The sequence below is a fragment of the Myxocyprinus asiaticus genome, chromosome 20 (genome assembly GCF_019703515.2).
Source record: "Myxocyprinus asiaticus isolate MX2 ecotype Aquarium Trade chromosome 20, UBuf_Myxa_2, whole genome shotgun sequence".
Lineage (NCBI taxonomy): Eukaryota > Metazoa > Chordata > Actinopteri > Cypriniformes > Catostomidae > Myxocyprinus > Myxocyprinus asiaticus.
In genome coordinates this window covers 605001-627500 of record NC_059363.1, presented here as the reverse complement: position 1 = coordinate 627500, position 22500 = coordinate 605001, and the positions used below count along the sequence as shown (strand labels likewise).

At 40.9% G+C, this 22500-nt stretch overlaps 1 protein-coding gene across 4 annotated transcripts in view; it reads right to left on the bottom strand.

The window, feature by feature from the left end:
• The window catches only part of LOC127410685 (formin), a 65196-nt gene extending 52069 nt beyond the window's left edge, over nucleotides 1-13127 (bottom strand). For all 4 annotated transcript variants that reach the window (XR_007892152.1, XM_051645845.1, XM_051645846.1 and 1 more), the window contains exons 1-4: nucleotides 11426-13127; nucleotides 7880-8000; nucleotides 6012-6073; nucleotides 2819-3561 (exon numbers count right to left, since the gene is read on the bottom strand). Coding sequence is in view for 3 of the 4 variants with exons in the window: in XM_051645845.1 (XP_051501805.1) it covers nucleotides 2819-3561; nucleotides 6012-6073; nucleotides 7880-8000; nucleotides 11426-13054 (2555 nt within the window). In the remaining variant the exon portion in view is untranslated. The remainder of the gene's footprint in view (nucleotides 1-2818; nucleotides 3562-6011; nucleotides 6074-7879; nucleotides 8001-11425) is intronic.
• Nucleotides 13128-22500: the final 9373 nt, after the last annotated feature.

Below are 22500 nucleotides of genomic sequence, written 5' to 3'. Positions count from 1 at the left end.
GTAACTCAAGTCAACTGTATGACACAGTGTCATGTGCTGTCAACATGGCAGAGCCCATGAGGGGGCGACCCGCTCCATGTAAAATTAAACATCTTTTATTGGGTTACCAATATGACTGAAGCCTTCATCTACAGTAATGTAAGTGTACATAATTTTCAACATATTCTACAAAATGCTTTGTGTAAAAGTTAAAAACAATACAATACAAGTTAATATCAATCGACAGCATTTGTGTCATAATGTTGATTATCACAAAAATTAATTTCGACTCGTCCCTCCTTTTCTTTATAAAAGCACAAATGTGTGTTCCAGTGAGACACTTACAATGGAAGTCAATGGGGTCAATTTTTGGAGGTTTAAAGGCAGAAATGTGAAGATTATAATTTTATAAAAGCACTTACATTAATTCTTCTGTTAAACTCGTGTATTATTTGAGCTGTAAAGTTGTTTAAATGGTCATTTTTATAGTCATTTTAGGGTTTTAGGGTGTGTTGACGTTACGTCATCATGGCAACAAAGTTGTAAAATTGATTTATCACAGTAAAATCATGTCCTAACGCAAATATTGTTTATGTCTTGTGTCTATACTTTTGAATCAGTGAGTATTTTAATGTTTACGGATTGACCCCATTGATTTCCATTGTTAGTGCCCCACTGTAACCTTGAGTTTTGCTTGTTTTCAAGAAAAGGAGGGACGACTAATGGGTTAAATGGAGTTTTAGCTGTGTGTTCATGTGTGTGTGGATGAACAAGGTGTCGGTCCAGTGGGTTTATGGGTCTGTGTTACTGTACAAATGATTACAGAAGGATGTACAGTGATTCTTCATAATACTCACTCACCGTAGACACATGTGGGTGATCTGAGAATTTATGTGCAATAAATGTTACAGTAGAATTACATTAAAACACTCACAGTTCAGAATGTTCATGGTGTACTACAGTGCATTTAATACAATTCACACACAACTCAACCACATTATGAGAGAGTGTGTCTTCATGGCTGATTAAACCTGAGTGTTTTACACTGTGTGTACACTAGAACCAACTGATGACATCACGCTGCAATACCTCGAGTCTGTCTACACGGAAAGAGTTGAAGCCGCACATCAAAACAGAACATTCGGGGACCCCGGTAGCTCAGGAGTAAAGACGCTGGTTCGACGGTTCGAATTCCAGGGCGTGCTGAGTGACTTCAGCCGGGTCTCCTAAGCAACCAAATTGGCCTGGTTGCTAGGGAGGGTAGAGTCGCGTGGGGTAACCTCCTCATGATCGCCATACTGTAAGGTGGTTTGCTCTCAGTGGGGCGCATGGTGAGTTGGGCGTGGTTGCCGCGGTGCGTGGCATGAAGCCTCCACACGCACTGTGCCTCCGCAGTGGCGAACCACGTGATAACGTGCGAGTAGATGGTCTCAGACGCGGTGGCAGCTGGGATCCATCCTCTGCCACCCGGACTGAAATGAGTCACTACACATCACGAGGACTTAGTGTGTACATTGGGAATTGGACATTCCAAATTGGGAGAAAAAAAAAAAGAATATTCACTAACCACAGACCAATCAGCTGTAAGCTCAATGCTAGACTTATGAACATTAAATCTGTTGAAAATAACCCTAAGCCAACTATTAAAACAGGCTTATTTTAGAATAGTGAAATACTTTTACACATAATGGGACTCATTCATGAAACTTTCGTTAATATATATGTAAATTCAGAGAAATGTGTGCATAAAATGGACCTTCCCGAAAACTTTCCTCCGGATTCACAAATGCTTTGTACCCACCAGATTTGTTAGTTAAATGTGTGTATGTTAGTGAATTCCAAACATTCATAAATGGGGCGTGCGTGCACGTTCATTCACAATTTCCATAATCCACGCCCATGGAAACGCCCTGTAAGGATGGCACCAGACTTGCTAGTAAATGCGAATAGGGATATGTGGAACAGAAATGAAAGGTCTTTAAAATGAAGTGCATTCAAATCACAACATTTTTAGTTGGTATGGCCACAAAGAAATTGAGGATGTATTGCACGTTCTGGCTGCCATCGAAGTTTATTTTGTGAATCAAACAGTCCAAGAGGTCAATAAAAATGGTCTGACATGAAGCTTTAGTGTGAAAAAATTTCTGTTCACACCAGCAGGAGGATGTCCACTATCATTAACCTTCTGGTTCAGTCAAGCACATTGCCAGCAGCATTGGTGAAACTTCTTGGGTAAATTATTATGGTAACAGTGATATACTTCCTTTGCAACTGCAAGAATCTTCAGTGAAATAAATAGAATGCCTGAAGAAGGTCTTTGACTGAAATGCTGTAAGCTAATAAAGATTTGCAAGCCACGACAGTGTGCTGAGCTTAATTGTATTTTTTCCGCTATATTGTGTACATTCCTGCCCGATACTGTATGTTTATTTATAGGTTTAACAGCATTAACATAGACCATGCATTAATAACTCAACGTGATTTATCGATAATTATACTGAATTATGAAACCTAAATTATAGAGCTCATATCAAATGAAGATACTGTCCAACCAGTCACATTAGAAGGCATTAATTTGGGGGGGGGGGGGTATCAAACACAAACTGCGTATTTCCTTTTCAACCCTTGCCAAGCACTTCAGCTGGAGTTCATACCCAGTAACATTTTGAGAAAACAAAAACATTCATGAATCCAAAAATTTACTTCAGGACGGCTTTGCGAACGATATACACAAAAATCCGTTCTGCTCATGTTTCATGAATGAGGCAAAAAGTTTTTAAACATTAGCGTCTGCGTTTGCATACAGTATGTGTTTGGTTAGAGTGTTGAGAAGGCTTACCTATTGTCCTGAATCTGAATTCGGGTCCAGTAGAGCGGTTTCATGGGGCAGGCCGGTTCCATGGCGGGCTTACGTGGCGCTTTATCTGACACTTGTCCGAACCCAAATCCCCCAAGAGCCGGAGGTGGAGGAGGAAGGCCGGAGCCTGGCATGGGTGGAGGAGGTGGGGGGACTCCTGGCAGGCCTGGTGGTGGTGGAGGAGGAGGCGGAGCTCCAGGGAGGGGGGGAGGTGGGGGCGGTCCAGATGTGAATCCAGGTAAGGGCGGAGGAGGAGGCGGAGCTCCAGGGAGGGGGGGAGGTGGGGGTGGTCCAGATGTGAATCCAGGTAAGGGTGGAGGAGGAGGGGGGGCAGAGCTACCGGGCAGAGGGGGTGGAGGAGGGGCACAAGGCTGACCCAGAAGAGGGGGAGGAGGAGGGGGTCCGGGGCCAACACCCAAACTCATGGTTATGGAGTCCAGGTCTAGTTTTTTGGGTGTGGTGGTGCTAGAGTTGAGTGATGGTCTGGTGACATCACCCTCGGGCGTTTTGATGAAGGTCTCGCGGTCAGTCTGAATGCAGACGTTACGGAAGGTTTTGGGTGGCACGTCATCCTCAGTTGACACACACGCCTCCAGCAGCTCGCCGCGCTCCTTAATGGAGTTATACGCCTGCTCGCGCTGCATCCTCGCGATGTCCGACTCCAGACGGGACACAACCTCCGCATGTTCACCGCGAATCTGGAAGATCTGCAGCTCAAAGTCCGCCTGGATTCATATGCATGCAAAAAGGAAACATTTATGATTAGGACAGAGAGTTAATGGAGAAAAAAAAAGTAATATGGAATTATTATGACTATGTTTACATGGACACCAGAAAGCGGCTTATTGCGAGACAGCGAGTTCCCGTTTAAGCGCCATACTCTTTACTCTGATATACATATGGCTCCGTCAGTATGCAGCTTTCTCCACAGCAACGTAATTTTCCCGAGATGCTTGTATAAATAACACACATGGCATCCGAGGAAGACTTCACTATTTTAATCTCTGTTGATTCGCTTTATTTCCAGAAAATTCCACAGTTGTTGCTGTGTTTTTCTTAACTTACTATCGCAACCTGCAGCTGAATTGCGACACAGTAGTTTGCTATCCCGGTCTGTTCCATGGCCGCGCACTTTTCAAACACCCATCAGAACACCACTTGTGCATTTACATGACCCCATTAAGCCGCGTTCTCCAAGAGAACCCTAGGTGTGTTAAAGAGCTTTCTCTTAATCCCTTAAATGGTGTAAGGAAATCAGCATTCTTGTTTACATGACATTTCAGAATGCCACTTTCTGCTAAAACCCTGGAATAAACCGTTTTCATAAGTGCATGTAAACATGTTATTTTAGGCATGGTTCTATGATGATAATACCATGGTATTATTTGAAGTACCTTGGAGTCCTATGCAAATTCCATGGTACCGTATATCAATATGGTAATCAATCAGTATCATGGTATACATGTATATCAAAGTGCTATGCCATGCCCATCTGATGCAATCACTCTACCACGGTACCCCCACCGTACTGTTTTGTAAATGAGACGGTGCTTTAAAGTCTTATCAAATACCGCAAGAATGTCTCAGCAATTCAACAGACACAAACCATACTAATAAAATAAGAAAATTCAAAGATAAAAACACCGCTCATATATCCTTCAGACAATGTACTAACTTTCTACCATTGTTGGATCAGTGCAGTAGATTCAAACTGGTTTTACAGTCAGAATAAGCCAGTGTTTTCCTGAGTGATCCTGGCAGCTCTGACTGCATCTCTTACAGACACATGCAGCAGTAAACTAGAGGAGCTGGCATGCATCAGAGCATCTGGAACACATCAGAACATCACAGTTTCTCTACACGCTGCGCTAACATTCAACATCACTGTTTACAGTAAGTTTATGGATCACTGCCCTAACCACCAGACATATATTTTCAGATTAGTGGTCGATCAATATGGGTTTTTCAAAGGCAAATTTTTAAACATCTCCCCAAATCTTAATCATTAGGTAACATTCTTGTTATGACTGCAAACTAAAGAGGTTAAAAACCCTTTATTAACACTCAACAATTAGGCCAAAGAACTATATGTCTTGAGGAAGTATTAATGAATATAACCATTTCTTGAACATTGTCAACAGTGTCTGTTATTATGTTGCTGTTGTATACACAAAACTTTCTTACTTAAAAACAACATGTTCTGCAACTCGCATCATCAATTTCAGATTGTGTTCATCATCACAAGAACTTGAGATCACCCAGACATCTATTTGATGTGTATGTGTTGACATCTGGAAGACAGATTTGTTTACATTGTTTGCTCATCTGCAACTCGTCTTAAGACGTTTCCTCTCGGATGTTAATAAGAAATTCAGCTGATGTCTTTGAGATGTATATGATTAAGCATGTTTGTAAATCCAATCTTTTAAAGATGTTTAGCAGATGTTAATTAGAATGCAATGCTTTCCATGATCAAGCGCTCTTAAACAGACATTTGGCATTCACATTCGTAAAACAGCCGCACCGTATGTATCTGTGAATGCCATTATGTGCTTTCAAAAACATCATAATATCCAGACATTAAGCTGATGCCAGAGAGCTGTCCACATATCCAAGAGCATCAAATCCTGATATACAAATCTACATTTAGTGCCAAACTGACAGCTAAACTTTTCACTCGTGTCATAACCATACGTCAATCTGCAAGACACCTGGTTGCCCACCGTCTGCCTTTAAGTTAACATGAAATCATTGACCCTATTTACTTTCTTAATACACATTTCAGGTCTTATTGTAAACGAATTATCAGTGCAAGTTTATCTAAAGACAAAAAATCTCTCTTCAAATGTAATAACTTGCTCCGCCTCTCAAATAACTTTCCTTTTCACCTGATGCTTTTGGGAAACGCAGCCCTGTTTCAAATGTCACATTACAGAAGTAAATGGCAAATGTAGTTTCATGCCGACTTTAAAATCTATAATCAGAAATGTATGCAAATCAATTCTATCATAGCATACTCTCCACCTAAACATTACATTCTTGAGGAAAACTCACCGGTGAAACACACTTTAGTTAGTGCAGATGGTTAGATATGTCTCTGATGACATCAAGTGTTTACTGTAAGTACTGCAGGTCTTATAAGACATTAGGATGTTTAGAAGAGATCAACACTCACATGCAGTTTGTCCAGCTCTTCTTTACTCTCTCTCTTCAGTTGCAGGAGAGCGGCCTGATGCTCTGTCAATCCACAAAACAACAGGAAACAGTTATTTTAACACCCTTTTCCCTGCATCAGGTTCCACTCATGTGCTGCAACATTTCAATGGGTCTAAAGCCTTCCTCTTGTTATGAGAAGGGATGAATGGGATGAACATCTCATATACTGTATGAACTACACTTATAAACTAAGTTCTCTCTATATATAAGCTACATGGAGACAATCTATTTCGGGATCAATACAAGTTAAGTTCCCCTCTGGCTAGGGGGGCCTGGGTATCTCAGCGAGTATTGACGCTGACTATCACCCCTGGAGTCGCGAGTTCGAATCCAGGGCGTGCTGAGTGACTCCAGCCAGGTCTCCTAAGCAACCAAATTGGCCCGGTTGCTAGGGAGGGTAGAGTCACATGGGGTAACCTCCTCGTGGTCGTGATTAGTGGTTCTCGCTCTCAATGGGGCGTGTGGTAAGTTGTGCGTGGATCGCGGAGAGTAGCATGAGCCTCCACATGCTGTGAGTCTCCGCGGTGTCATTCACAACGAGTCACATGATAAGATGCACGGATTGACGGTCTCAGAAGCGGAGGCAACTGAGATTCGTCCTCCATCACCCGGATTGAGGTGAGTAACCGCACCACCACGAGGACCTACTAAGTAGTGGGAATTGGGCATTCCAAATTGGGAGAAAAGGGAATAATAATTAAAAAAAAAAATTCCCCTCTGGCTAAACAGCATGAATATAATGCCAACAATGTTGACTACCATAAAACACAATCGTCCTGGCCCCATTGACTTCCACTGTAAGTGTCTCACTGGAACTCAGAATTGAGCTTTCTTTTTTTTTTAAAGAAAAGGAGGGACGAGTCTTAATGACATTATGCCACTAATTCTGTCGATTGAGATTAACTTGTATAAACTAAGAATATTTCTTATGTTTGAAACAAGACAGTGTATACTTAAACATAATGTATTAATGGAAAAGTAGTACGTTTTATTGCTTTTGAATTGTCACGCAACAAACCATTTTCAATGTAAAGCTCAGGCCCCATTTACACCTTGCATTAACATGTGTTTTCAGTGATTGTATCGCTATCGGATTGCACTTAACCACATTAAATCACAGGTATAAATGCACCCAAGATGCATTGTGATCGGATCACTGAAACCACATTCGGAGGTGGTCAGTTCCCCGTAACTGGGAGAATGGGATGAGAAAAACTGACTCTGGATCAGCGGCTCCGAGCAACATACTACATTGATTGTGAACGCAGAGCAAATGTCTTAGTTTCTAAAAAGATTCTAAATTTTTGTTCTATAATAAACAAGTAATTTGATTCGTGAAACATACATTTTTGAAGACATTTGGTAGCATTAAAAAACGATTCCATTCAAGTTGTATCAACATGCGCCTTTGAAGTTGTGGCGTCTGTATTCACCGTGGATCAACTCAAAACAAGCCTGCACTGAGATGACTTAAGTGAAAAATATTCATTTAATCATCAAACTTATTCCTTGAACACGTTAGTTTGGCATTTGCCACTGAATTTTATCCTGACTTCTGAAAAACTTCTTAAGTTGACTCTGGCATTGTCGATGGGCACAGCACATGATGGTATATGATGCAGGTTCAAGTGTTGGACTTTGCTGCTTTAGGTAAGACAGTGGTTATTCTTCATTATTCATGTTGGCTGCCATGTGTCATGTCTCGAAGTGACAAATGACAAGTTGTTTTGTAGGGTGGAGTGTTGTTGAAATCACAGAGGATGGAGAAGTGTGCATTTTTGACCTGTGGTCAATGTTTGTGTAGACATAAAGACAAAAGCATCCCACCTGCTTCAGTGTAGCGCAGTCCGACCTTCTCCTCCGCATCTTTACATTTGGGTGGTGGCCAGATGGCCTGGAGACGTCCAGGGGTTCGATCCTCACCATCTGATGGGGACGTGGCCTCAGACTGAAGTTAGACAGAAAGAGAGAGTGTGCATAAATGAATCAAAGACTCAAAATCACTATACATCTACTGTACTGCATGTAAAGTGTCACTCACCATCATTCAATCATTATCAAACAATGGTGTCATTTCAAATTCAATAACGAGACTGACTTTATTTGCCTTTATTTTGGAAATAATATAGCTAAACAACAATAAATGAAGTTTCAAATGTAAGTTCAGGAGGAGCTTGTTCATCTAGGCCTGCCAATCATATTCCAAGGATATATACTGTATATGCGGCTGCTTCCCTCACACCGGTGATGACTCCTCCACCTCCCTATCTCCACCTTTATATTTCAGTACGCTTATACCACTTATTATTTCAAAATGGCCTTACTATTTCTTGCTTTAGTCAGATAGCCCTGAAGGGGGATCTCAGAGCTCAAGCTCAATTCTGTGCCCGAGCCCCTCCATTATGGACAGCATGCCAAATCCTTTACCTTAATGCACTCCAGGGGGCGTGTTACAGAAAGGACCTAACTTTAGTATCCTAGCTTATCTGTTTGGTAACCATGGCAATTTCTGTTCGGATCTCATTTAGGACAAAAACAATTACAGAATAACAATTCCTAAATGTCTTATCTTAACTACAGATCGGAAAAGAGCATTACAAAAGCATTCTAACTTGCCAAAAATCTTTAAAAAAAACTGTCCTAACTTTAGCATGACCCCACTGGCATCCTAAGTGAAAACTTATTTGAAAGCCAACGTTACAGTCACATTGCAATACTATGTATCACAACTATAGCACTGTCCGAGAATAGCGCTACATTTATTAGTGATACAAAACGAAGAACAGTGATGTTTGATGATGAAAACACTTTTGGAAGACTCAGATGATGTGCTGCGCTTTGACAACAAAACACTAAAAATAATCACAGACTCCCATGAAATCTGATAATGCAGTAATCAAACATTTGCCCAATTCCCAATGCGCTCTAAGTCCCCGTGGTGGTGTAGTGACTCACCTCAATCCTGGTGGCGGAGGACGAATCTCAGTTGCCTCCACTTCTGAGACCGTCAATCCACGCATCTTATCACGCGTTACCGCAGAGACGTAGCACGCGTGGAGGCTTCGCACTATTCTCCGCAGCATCCATGCACAACTCACCACACGCCCCACCGAGAGCGAGAACCACATTATAGCGACCACGAGGAGGTTACCCCATGTGACTCTACCCTCCCTGGCAACCGGGCCAATTTGGTTGCTTAGGAGACCTGGCTGGAGTCACTCAGCACACCCTGGATTCCAACTCGTGACTCCAGGGGTGGTAGTCAGCGTCTTTACTCGCTGAGCTACCCAGGGCCCTTTATTTCTGCAGCCTTAAAATTAAAAGTGCATTGATTTTGTTTCTCCATTTTAATCTATCTAATGTTTACTAGGGCAGGGCGATAGTACGATGTAATCGGATATTGACGATATCTTACAAATATGCTGATGCCGATTGTGACACTCAATGACAGATGATGATCGGGATTTGGACAATATCGGAAATGGCAAAACCATGGATCTGGGAAGTTATATATTAAACAGTATAGTTATAATAATATAGGATACTGTATATACTGTAGTTATACATTAAACAGTAGCCCACCCGCCAAATGAGATGAGGCTGAATCCAGTTCGCGAGCTCATCCTCCAAACGCAGGAATTTCATGCGTGGGTAATTTTGCTCATCTATCCGCAACAGGCGGGCGACCTGTAAGACGTCTCGGAGTGACACATGACAAGAAATGTTGTTAGATGCTTGAAGATTATATTTTTAAGAACAGACAAAGAAAAGCCATCAATGCTTGTGTCGGATTCACTGTTTATTCAGAGACATGCAGCACGAGCCTGTCATGTGGAACAAGCGCATATAAAGAGTTTTCACTCCTTTTTCTCTGTTTCATTCGTCTGAAAACTGCTTACAAGAATAATGCGTCTATGAGAATAAACATGCATTGTGAACGCAACTCTGCAGGTTCAGTAATAAATGTCTTTGTATTAAAGAAACAAAGACGAAAGTGATTAAATCATAAAATAATACAAGACACCTTAAACCTAAAATTTAGTTCTATTTTATTTTCTTTAGGCAGCATTAACTCTATTACCAAAATGAATTACAAACACATTCGATAAGAACACACATTTGGCAGCATTATTTTGGGAGCACAAGGGAATTTATTAGGCTTTATTATTATGATTATTATTATTATCTTTACATTTATAATTGTCTTTTTGTAGTCTATTAGTAATTTTCCACCTGTTGTCGTTGACTGATATTTGCGTGATGGCAAATGGGGCCGTTGGAGACGGTAAATGTTTGGATTTGAGGAGGTGGTTATATAAGATTTTATGATCACATCGTTATTTTAATTGCTTTTTTTGTGTTTCAATAAATGAATGTAGTTTTTAATGCAAAATCAATGAAGCAGAAATATTCACCGACCCTCGGCAGGGGGGTTGACGATGTAATCGTCAAAAAATATTTTTTACATATTGCCCAGCCCTAATGTTTACATCACAGCAGCCGTTTGCACATCATTGGTTGCTTGGTAAGTTGATTATCAAACTTGATGAAGCAGTTCAGGATTTCTTAAGATGCGATTATGTAAGATAAGATAAGAATCCTAAATAAAGACAGGATTTGCTTCTGTAATATGAATTTGTGAAACATCCTAACTTACCTGTTCAGATCTTAACTTAAGACTTATGATAGGACATTTTCTGTAATACGCCCCCAGTGAACTCGAAGACTAAATAACTGATGAAGAAATGCTGTATCAAGCCTTATCAAGTGTAATAAATCTAACAAAATCTGTTGAGGGTAATGCATTAACAAATGGAAAAATAAACTCAAAAAGTCAAAGGAAAACAAATGTGCATTTTTTTAAAAAGCACAAACCTCACTATATTTTAGAGTCTTAAATCTGAAGTATGTAATTTCTGCGACATTAGCCCCGTCGAATGGAATTGCAAAAATAAACAATGCTTTCTGAATACGCCCCTCATTTGTAGTTGTTCAAACAGCCTGATAGTCCCGCCCCCAATGTTGGGGGGTGGAGTCTAAGCGGGCCGCTCAATACAAACAGATGAATTGTTATAGCGCCACAGAGACACAGTGCTTACAGTTTTCAAGAAAATTAACCTATGAATGGCTTATAGTTATCTCAGCATATTAAGATGGGATAGAAGAAAGCATTTTAACACTGAAAAAATTACATACTTCAGATTTAATATCTTATAACATCTTGCTTCCCAAGTAAATGTGCCTCAACTTAAGTACGTTTGGGTATTTTTACTGGAAAACAAGATAAAAATAATGATTAACAAAGTGTTTTTTTTTGTTTTGTTTTTTTTTGCAATGTAAGAAATCAGTTATTTGAGTGAAACATACTCTGACCTCTGTGGGACTCTTGATGTCAGAGACTGGAGATTTATTCAACTGTCTCTCAAAGATTGACCTCAGCAGTTCTTTCTCACTTTTCTTTTTCCTCTTCACAGCATCCAGATCCAGCGACACATCGATAGACTCTTTCTTCACGGGTTTAGAACCGAATAATTTGGACTTTAAGGCATCAAATGATGAATCTGCTGAAAATGTTGAAGCTTTGCTGCTGTCATTTTGTGAGACCCTAACATCGGTTTTGCTCACAGACACTCTATCCTTTCCTGCTTTTGGGTCACCAACATCCTCTTGGGCGTTTGAGTTTTCTTCATTCTGGATGGCATCAATGTTTGTCAATTTCTGCGACAGTCTGTCGATTTCAGCTAAAGTTTTCAGTTCACTTTTCTTTTTTGGAATGCTGGTGCTAGTTAGTTGTTCAAGTTTGGCTTTGTTGACATGTTGTTTAAGGCTCAGGAGCGCTCGGTCTGTATCCCTCTGTTTGATTTCAGAAACAGTTTCCCTCTCGTTTCCAACCGCCCCTTTCTTCAACACCCGTAGACCGCTGAACAGGGCGGGCAGCTGGTATCGCTCGCTGGATGTAGCCGCAGAGAGTCTAGTGGTTTTCGGGGAGGACAGGGCATCTGTGGTCTTCTCAGAGACAGGCGTGTCCTGTTTGATGTCTTTTGAAGGAGCAGAAAGAGCACCTGGCACGCTGTCAGTTGGGGACTGTCCCAAAACAGTCTCCGAAAGACCCTTTGTCTCGGGTTGAATCCCTGAGCCTGACAAAACAGTGGAGTCTGGAGATGCTGGACTCAAGAAATCACATTTTTGAGAATCGGTTGGTGATGCTGGATCTGTCCCCAAATTCCCTTCTTGGTGAGACTGTTGATCACCTGAAATTGACGAGACATCTCCACCTGTCGTCACTGATTCAGAAGCAGGTGGAGGTGTGCACAGAGGAACTACGCGTCTCCAGCTGCTGTAGTCTTTATGCACACCTGGTCTGGAGTCGTCCTTCTCTGTGTGACTTTTATAAGTCGATACCTCTGAGCTCAAGTCTCCTCGTCCTGTCTCCAATCTTCCAGATGGTGGTTCTGTCTTAGACTCATCTGACAGAGAAGAGGAGAAGTCCAGCGATCTGTTGATTCTTCCGTATGAGTCCGCTCTGGTCAGAACCGATGTGTCTTTGAGCGATTGCTCAACAAGACTCTCAGGCACCTTAAATTCCTCCTCAGATACTTCACGACTGCTGTCAAAAACAGGCAGCTGATTTAAATTATTTTTTTTGCCTTCATCCTTATAAAAACGAAGTGATTCCTCTCTAGACACGTGTTCGCCTGACCTTCTCTGGATGCTCGTTGCCTCCTCATCGTCATTAATGTATGTTTCCACTCTGGTTACTTGCACCAGATACGGATCTGACATAGTCTCAGAAGACGTCCATGAAGGCCTTTCTGCATCCAGAGTGGTTGAATTAAGGCATCCCTTTGATGATTCAACCTTCTCTTCTTCTTCAGACGTGACAAAACCATTTCCAGATCTTGAGCTCAGTGGATCTGCTACACCAGTATTATCATCATAACGGGTGATTTCAATGTCGCTGTGGCTTACAGGATGAGGATGCACATCTTCATCAGAAAACATTCGATATGATGTGAGCACAGCTGAACGTGGCAAATACCTTGGAGAGATTCTAGTGTGGAGAGAACTAGCTGAATATTTGCCATCACTCTCCATTTTGTTGTTTGCACAGTGTTAGTATTGAGTGAAATACAATAACTCCATAAATTAGCAGGTAAATGCAGACAACTAGTTCTGTTAGTGTGGCACAATCTCCATCTCTACCTTCACTTCCACCAGCATGCGCTCTAGTTTCATGGACTCAAGCAAACAAAAGCTATTTGTCAGTGAAAATCTCAGTTTACTTTCTCTCTCGCTCCAGGAAGGATATGTTATAATGCTGTGAAAGACCCTGCGATCCTTTAAACTCTGTGGAAAGAATTCTCTGCTCTGGAAAGTTTTCCAAAAACAAGTCTAACATGTTGTTCAGTATTAAATGGCTCCTCTAGTAAAACCAGTGATCCAGCACAAAATAGCAGCACATTCTCTGAGTATATAATCCCACCAAGAAACCGAAAAGAGTCTAAAGTTACTCAGGGTTCTACAAGTCCAGGCAGCAACTGGAAAAACTCACTCATTCCCATGTTTACTTTTGCAAGATCCAGAAACTTCCTTTAAATAGTCCCAAAGAGTTTCCAGATTGTGGCAGCATGGCAACTTCCTGCCACAGCGACTCCTGCACTTCTCCTGAGGGCTTGTGTTTCCACAGGAGAAAGTTCAGCGCTCCTTTGAGAGGTGTGTTGAGAGTGGAAGGAGCTCCACAGGTTTGATTACCTTTCCCTCTAGCCACTCCCACTGTCTCTATTCAACCTGAGCACTCTAAACCTGGCAGGACATTTACCTGTGAGTACTCATTATGTGAGGAATAGATTCAATGTTTCTCCCTCTCATTCTCTGTCTGTCTCACTGCCTCTCTCTTGCTCTAATCTCTTGTGGGTCAGGTGAAGTGGGCGGTGCTACACTATTACACCAGCGGCTATAATCAGCTCGGGTGAGGTCATTGGCCACGCCTCTCGGTTGCCATGGCACTGACCTGTAGTGTCTTGAGTTTGAATACAGAGTCATGCATAACATAAATAATCAGTGACCGAGGAGAAAGTTTGCAGACTTGCAATGACATTTCTAATGCAGTCAGACTGGTTTTAGATAGGTATTAAGTTAGAAAAAGCACTGTCTATTTACAAAGCTGAGTGAAATATATTCCAAAAATGCAAAAACCATGACACTCTTATTACATTCAAAAGCCTTTATTATCACATGGCTATATAAAAAATTTAAATGCTACATTTTTTTTTTTTTTTTGGCTCTTTAAATTGCAAAAGGTGCAGAAAATGTATAAATAAATTCACTATGAGAATTTTGTTTCCATGTAAAATGCCAGACAAGAATTGGTGCAGGAGAAAAATATGTCATGATTTTTATTCAGCTGAATCTATGATTTATGATAATTAATTTTCTGATTTAAGGCCAAGTCCATACGAATATGTTTTCATTTGAAAATGCATTCATTTCATCCACACTAGAACAGCATTTTCCTCCACAGAAATGCTCTCCATTATCACATACTTTGGAAAAAAAATGACATAAGGAAACTGAAAACTGATAAGTGTTGATGCGGCCTTACTGTCTCGTTTTCCTTTAAACTACTGATATTCTGTAACTTTTTATTGTTTTTCACTGAAGTATGATTCATTATGTTACTCTGCATATGTATTCAACATAGTTATCATTTTCTATTGCTGCTTTTGATATTAGATGCTGATCATGCTTAGCTTGCCAAATGATAAACAAATGTATAGTTTCATAGCTGACAGACACTTAGAATAGTATAAAAAACCTTTGAGTTTTGCTCAAGTTCTCATGCTGGCTCTGTCTTCTCTTGCTCTCTGAATTGCTTATGAGATATCGCAGCTCTTGATATTTTCTGTACTTACTTTACAGATTTCTCCCCTTTTTCCTCCCCAATTTGGAATGCCCAATTCCCAATGCGCTCTAAGTCCTCGTGGTGGGTAGTGACTCGCCTCAATCCGGGAGGTGGAGGAAGAATCTCAGTTGCCTCCACGTCTGAGGCCATCAATCCACGCATCTTATCACGTGGCTTGTTGAGTGCGTTACCGTAGAGACCTAGCGTGTGTGGAGGCTTCACGCTATTCTCCGTGACATCCACACACAACTCACCACGCGCCCCACCAAGAGCGAGAACCACATTATAGCGACCACGAGGAGGTTACCCCATGTGACACTACCCTCCCTAGCAACCGGGCCAATTTGGTTGCTTAGGAGACCTGGCTGGAGTCACTCAGCATGCCCTGGATTCAAACTCTTGACTCCAGGTGTGATAGTCAGCGTCTTTACTTGCTGAGATACCCAGGCCCCCATTTCATGTGTTTTTAACGGTGCTGTTGTTCTAAGCGATCACTGGCTACATTCCACTTTAGACCTTAAAAGCTCTGGACTGATGAGCGGTAGCCACAGTGATCTGGCAAAGAGCTTGAAAAAGTTTATGGACTCTTTGGGCGTTTTCCAAACAGCGTTTTTGCACCCTTGAAGGACACATCAGGAAGAGGAAGAGGAAACAAATGAAAAAAAAAGGTTGTTGTTTTTCCACAAAGGGCCCTTTCACAAGACTTTTAGTGAAGGGAACATTCAAACTGTAATGCCATGCTCCCGTCAGAGTGCCCACATCTAGAGCTCTGTCCTTTGCAGTGAGTAGGACATAGGGATGATCACTTTCGATCGGTATTCGTCTTTTGACACATTTTAGGATGAAAAGAAAAGTGTCTTCATGAAACAAAAAATAAACATGCCAAAGATCTTTCCTGAAAACATTTGTACTGTGAATAATCAAAAAGGCAATCTGTCATCTTTAGTCAATTTAACAGTATAGATTAGGTTTATTAATCATCATGGGTTTGAATGATTTAAACATGTTATTACCTAAGCGCCTGGCCTATATGAATGCAGCTGGATTAAAACCCGAGCGGCCCACTTCTGAGCTGCTCTTATGTAAAACAGACTAAAGAGGTTTAGATTAACACGTCTGTTTCTTGAGCTAAAAGAACAAAACACACAACTTCAACTAAAGCTCCACATCTCAAGCAAAATCACTGTTGCATTTAATGATGTATAGAGTTTGATTCATAATATCAACTCTACAAATAACAATAACATGTCTGGTAGAGTTCATGACACGTCTATTGTCATTGTAACTGAGAAGCAAAATAACAGAGCGACACGACGCAAGACAAAAATGGAACAATGACAAACTACAACAACAGGCTCCATTCTCTCACCAAACAGAGTTAAACCAGTGAGACCAGATATCTTCAGTGCTCAAATTTACTGCTATTAGTTCTGAGACAAACCTTTAATCATTAAAGACATGATGTTTAACAGCTGACATTTTGATGTGCATTACAGTGTGGCATTTAAGTATGAGCCACACCTGTGTTATCTGTTCTCAGATCAGTGCTGCGTGATTTTCCAGTATGCTCAGATGCAGGTGTTGTCACAGGTGTGTCGCATTTTGACCGAATGGAATGCTGCGACTTTAGTGATGATAAACACAAACATATTGTCTCACTCACATTTGAATATTCAGTGGATTATTGCTGGTTTATTTGGAATTGACGTGTGCAAGAAAAAACAAATGCACAGTGGAAAGAGTCATTACTGTTGCTGAATCACTCAGTCATGGCTCTTAATAAACAACCGAGTCTCCAATGGTCTCGCTGAGTTAAACTGAGACATCTGGATTTTCTGACGTGCCCTCTGGACCCGAGAGAGTTCTGACACAAAGCTATGAGTGTGTGTGTGTGTGACTGACTCTAATTAAGCTTTAGTAAGCTTGTATGCTTTTATATGCAAGTCACTTTGGATAAAAGGGTCTGCTAAGTGAGATGTAAAATGTAAATTTCAATATTAAGTCCCAACAATTTTATAATTAGTGATGCACCAAAATGAACATTCCTAGCCTTAATGTAAATTCTGGACACACTGGGACAAAAAAATGAAACCGAAATGATTTTTTTTAGATGAAACTTTGTTTGAAATAATTAAATGTTATTATTAAATTAATTTGTATAATTTATTTATCATTAAATGTTATTATTAGGGATGCACCAGAACCGCTTTTTCTACAACTACACATTATTTCATTATAAAATAGAGCAGAAAGAAAATAATAGCATAAAAATGTGTAGCCTAATAAGAAAAACGTTATTGTTAATTACGCAGTATCAGTAATTCCAGTGAAAATCTTCAGTGAAAATGAAGCCAGTTCTATTTGCACATTTATTTATTTATTTATTTATTTATTTATTTGTTCTTTTACATTTTATGTGGACCTGAAATGAGGAATGGATTCTTTATGGATTACTCTGTCAATTTAAATATTATTGTAATTTGTAATATATTATAATTTTTGCTATTATTGTTTCCATAAAATTTCGGTCATGATTTCTTAAGTTTTAAACCTTCTGGCTTTCATTTTGGTGGAACATTTCAGGAAAAACTTTGACTTTCTGGCTGTTGTCTAGTTCACAGTAGTTTTAAAATGCTTCCTATCAGGTGAAATGCTGCTCCGATGCCATACACAATGCATGTTTTAAACGAACCGAACTATTAAGCATCTACATCTAAGATAGAGTTCATGTGCAGTGCTCACATATAGCGAACGCAAAATGTGTGTGTGTGTATCAACAACCAATCACCGCTCATTCACTAAAGCACACTGTGCATGCAGACTATATGTAAACTTTTTTTTCCTCCCCAATTTGGAATTCCCAATGCGCTCTAAGTCCTCGTGGTGGGTAGTGACTCGCCTCAATTCGGGTGGCGGAGGAAGAATCTCAGTTGCCTCCGCGTCTGAGACCGTCAATCCGCGCATCTTATCATGTGGCTTGTTGAGTGTGTTACCGTGGAGACGTAGCGCATGTGGAGGCTTCACGCTATTCATCCATGCACAAATCACCACACACCCCACCGAGAGCGAGAACCACATTATAGTGACCACGAGGAGGTTACCCCATGTGACTCTACCCTCCCTAGCAACCGGGCCAATTTGGTTGCTTAGGAGACCTGGCTGGAGTCACTCAGCACGCCCTGGATTCGAACTCGCGACTCCAGGGGAGGTAATCAGCATCAGTACTCACTGAGCTACCCAGGCCCCCTTATATTTTAACTTATTAAACGCATTCCTTTGCCATTCACAAAACTATTGTATGGCTTCAAGAGAATATAATGCACGGGTCATATGGACTACTTTAATGGTGCTTTTATGCTGCTTTTATGTCATATTGGAGCTTGACTGTAATGACCATGACACACAATAACACACAATATCGGAGCACTGGAAATTGCTCTTAATTAATGCGCTAATTACCAAGAGAGCATATCACTTCAGCTTTGGGATGTGGATTTTAATGTTCAACATAAAAAATGTTTGACCATTTTAAAGTAATACTTTCTGTTCATAGGTTTGGCCTTTTTTTTCCTTTTGGCCAAAAATGTTCGGTTCACCCCCATATAAATGCTGTGTGTGTGACTGGTCCCTTTGTTCTTGGTACAGTCTTGTTTTACTCACTGTTATTCCCAGTTTTGGGTAATACGGTGAGTCACTGATGATGTCATCCTCTGGCGGTGTTATTCTCAGAAAGTCAAGGTGATCTGGTCTGCTGGGGCGACACAGAGGGTTATGAGAAATGGAGTCGTCTCCATCCAGCATCCAGATCTCATCAGGACGTACCAGAGACGCTTCTTCAAGAGAGAGAGAGAGAGAGAGAGAGATTTCCTTGCTGTAGGTCAGCAAAATTCATGAGTAAAAAATAGTGTTACTACACAATACTGGACTAGTCTTCAGTTAAAACAAAACAAAACAATACTTTCATATTTAATGTCACTGGCCACAAGCAACTGTCTCCGGTTTTCACCTCCAGTGGTTCATATATGTGATAAATGAAAATGAAAAGTGACCACACTAATGCTTATGCTTGTGCTTAAGCAAACAGTCTTTGATCGAATTAAATAATGCAGCTCAAGAGACCGAATACAACTAACACACACTGTCTAAATCACACCATTTATATCAAATCCACATGAAACTGTACCTCTCAGAATCAAAGCTGCATAAATGTGTTTCAGAAACAGTTCATTTATTACAGAGTTGTTCTGGTGCAACTTCACAAAACCAACAAAGTGCACAGAACAAACAGTGCTAGTGAAAGGCAACACCTGCAACACTTGTGGGATGGAGAAATTGGAGAAAGTCATATTTCTTACATTTCTCCATTTCACAGGCCTTTTTAGAAACAGTTCATCTGACTCCAGTGAAGATTAAATACTAGTTTGATCCTACCTTGTCTTAATACTGTAGGTGTCATGACTGTAAAATCAAACCATCTGCAACAGATGTTTCATTTTAAAAAACAACAAAAGTGTTCTTTTCAGTTCAACTGATGAACCTTTTTTTAATGCACATCTGTGGAAAGCCAACATGCTATCAAGACTTGTTATCAGAAGATGAGCCTCATTATTTAAAGTAGAAATTCACAAATGTAAATGAATTTAAGAATGTTTTAGTACTTTTGCTTTAACAGTCCTCAAGATCATTGTTTTTAACCTGAAATATTTGTACATTTTACATCATTCTGGTTTTAGTTTTTTTTTTATTTTTGTAGTAGGATCCCATCATTCCCCTCTTGTTAGCACTGATTTGTTAATAGTTCCCACATGTTCCTCATTACCTGTCTTTCACCCAGTCTTGTCAATCTTGTCCATTTTTTGTTTCATCACTTTTTATTGTTTTTTGTATGTTTTTGTCCCGTTCGGGTCTTCAGTTTTGTTTCTGTGATTTTGACTTGGTTCATTTTTTAAGTTCTTAATAAAACATTTTCTCACTTCCAGGTCTTGCAATCGAGTCTTTTTTTTTTTTTTTTCAATTTGGAATGCCCAATTCCCAATGCGCTCTAAGTCCTCATGGTGGCGTAGTGACTCGCCTCAATCCGGGTGGCGGAGGACGAATCTCAGTTGCCTCCGCGTCTGCGACCGTCAATCCGCGCATCTTATCACGTGGCTTGTTGAGCACGTTACCATGGAGACGTAGTGCATGTGGAGGCTTCACGCTATTCTCCGCAGCATCCACGCACAACTCACCACGCACCCCACCGAGAGCGAGAACCACATTATAGCAACCACGAGGAGGTTACCTCATGTGACTCTACCCTCCCTAGCAACCGGACCAATTTGGTTGCTTAGGAGACCTGGCTGGAGTCACTCAGCACACCCTGGATTTGAACTAGCGAACTCCAGGGGTGGTAGCCAGCGTCTTTACCACTGAGCTACCCAGGCCCCCAGCAATCAAGCCTTGAGTTCTTCCCAGATCCCTGACAAACACCTTCTGTATTTAAAAATGAGCAGAATCCTAAAAATGTGTTATTTGCCCATTTAAATGGAGAGGAAATAATATTTTTAATGTGGTCTCAGACTTTTGGCCCCACTGTATAAATATGTTTTACCACCTGTATTCATCAGTAGTAGCAGTTTTAACCACCACACAATTGTGTGGGGCCCCACACATCAGGGGCCCCCTGCCCCGGTTGGGCAGCTCAGCAAAAACCGCTTGAAAGGTGACATGTTGTTTTGGGTACACGTCCACCGCGAACACGCTGTTGTCAGCACTCTTAGAGCGGTTCACGTTAGAGGGTTTTTAAGACAGTTTTTCAAGTAGGATTTTGTGTTCGGGTTTGTAATTTATGAAAAAATATACAGTCCTTCTGAACTTGTTTGGCCCACGCGCTCTCGCTCACATACGCATGAACAGATGTGTTAGGGGCCGTTCACACTGAACGTGTTTTTGCGTGCGTCTGCTCTTTTTTCCAATGTTTTCCTTTGTAAACATGCACTGGACGAACGTCCATACCTGCTGCACCAGGTCACGCTATTTATTCAGTGTCTCACGCAGGACCGGCACATTTTTAGACACTGTGTCAAGTTAAAAATAACTTCAGGTCTTAAAAACGCATCTTGAGACACCTGCGTTCTGTTTCATTCATAGCGATGCGTCTAGATTGTTTTTAGCACAGGTGTCACAAAGATTTAATGTTTTAAACAAGTTCAGGTTGCAAAGAGGTGACTGTCACAACGTTTAACATTATTCCAGATTGTTCTGCACCAAGCAAATTCAGTACTTGATAAACGGCAATGTTTCTCAGAAATCGTAAACACGCCCCTGTTCATCAGTCTCCTAATCATTCTTCACGTCACCTTTTCTGCTGCTGTGTTTTTCATGCATGCCTGAACTAAAATAGGAAATGTCTGTTTTGAGAATGCAGCACATGTCTGACTGTATAGTTCTACACAGAAGGTTTGAGGAAAGCCACTACAAACAACACGGTAAAGTGAACAAATACTAAACAGCTGAGCTCAAGCCTTTTTTTTTTATCCTTTACACTTTGATAAAAGGAATATTCCAGGTTCAGGACAAGTTCATCTCAATTGACAGCATGTTGATTACCACAAAAATTAATTTAGTCTCGTCCCTCCTTTTCTTTAAAAAAGCACAAATGTGTGTTCCAGTGATACACTTACAATGGAAGTCAATGGGGTCAATTTCTGGAGCACTTACATTAATTCTTCTGTTAAAACTCATGTATTATTTGAGACGTAAAGTTGTTTAAATCATCGGTTAATGGTTGTCATTACGTCGTCATGGCAATGAAGTTGTATATGTAATGTTTACAGATTGACCCCATTGACTTCCATTGTATGTGTCTCACTGGAACACACATTTGTGCTTTTTTTTCTGATTTTCCCCCCAATTTGGCATGCCCAATTCCCAATGCACTCAAAGTCCTTGTGGTGGCGTAGTGACTCCGGGTGGCGGAGAATGAATCTCAGTTGCATCCGCGTCTGAGACCGTCAATCCACGCATCTTATCACGTGGCTTGTTGAGCGCGTTACCGCGGAGACATAGCGCGTGTGGAGGCTACACGCTATTCTCTGTGGCATCCACGTACAACTCACCGCACACCCCACCGAGAGCGAGAACCACATTATAGCGACCACGAGGAGGTTACCCCATGTGACTCTACCCTCCCTAGCAACCGGGCCAATTTGGTTGCTTAGGAGACCTGGCTGGAGTCACTCAGCACGCCCTGGATTCAAACTCGCGACTCCAAGGGTGGTAGTCAGCATCAATACTCGCTGAGATACCCAGACCCCCGATTTGTGCTTTTTTAAAGAAAAGGAGGGACGAGCCGAAATTAATTTTTGTGGTAATCAACATTATGCCACAAATGCTGTTGATTGAGCTTAACTTGTACTGAACCTGAATATCCCTTTAATGTCTGAAATGAGTCAAAAAATCCAACTAGAAACATGTTATAATGGCTCATGCACTAAAATGCATTAGTCTGTTAATTCACACACGGTTTTGGCAGAATTCTTGGCAACTTGACATTAAAAGCTCAGTT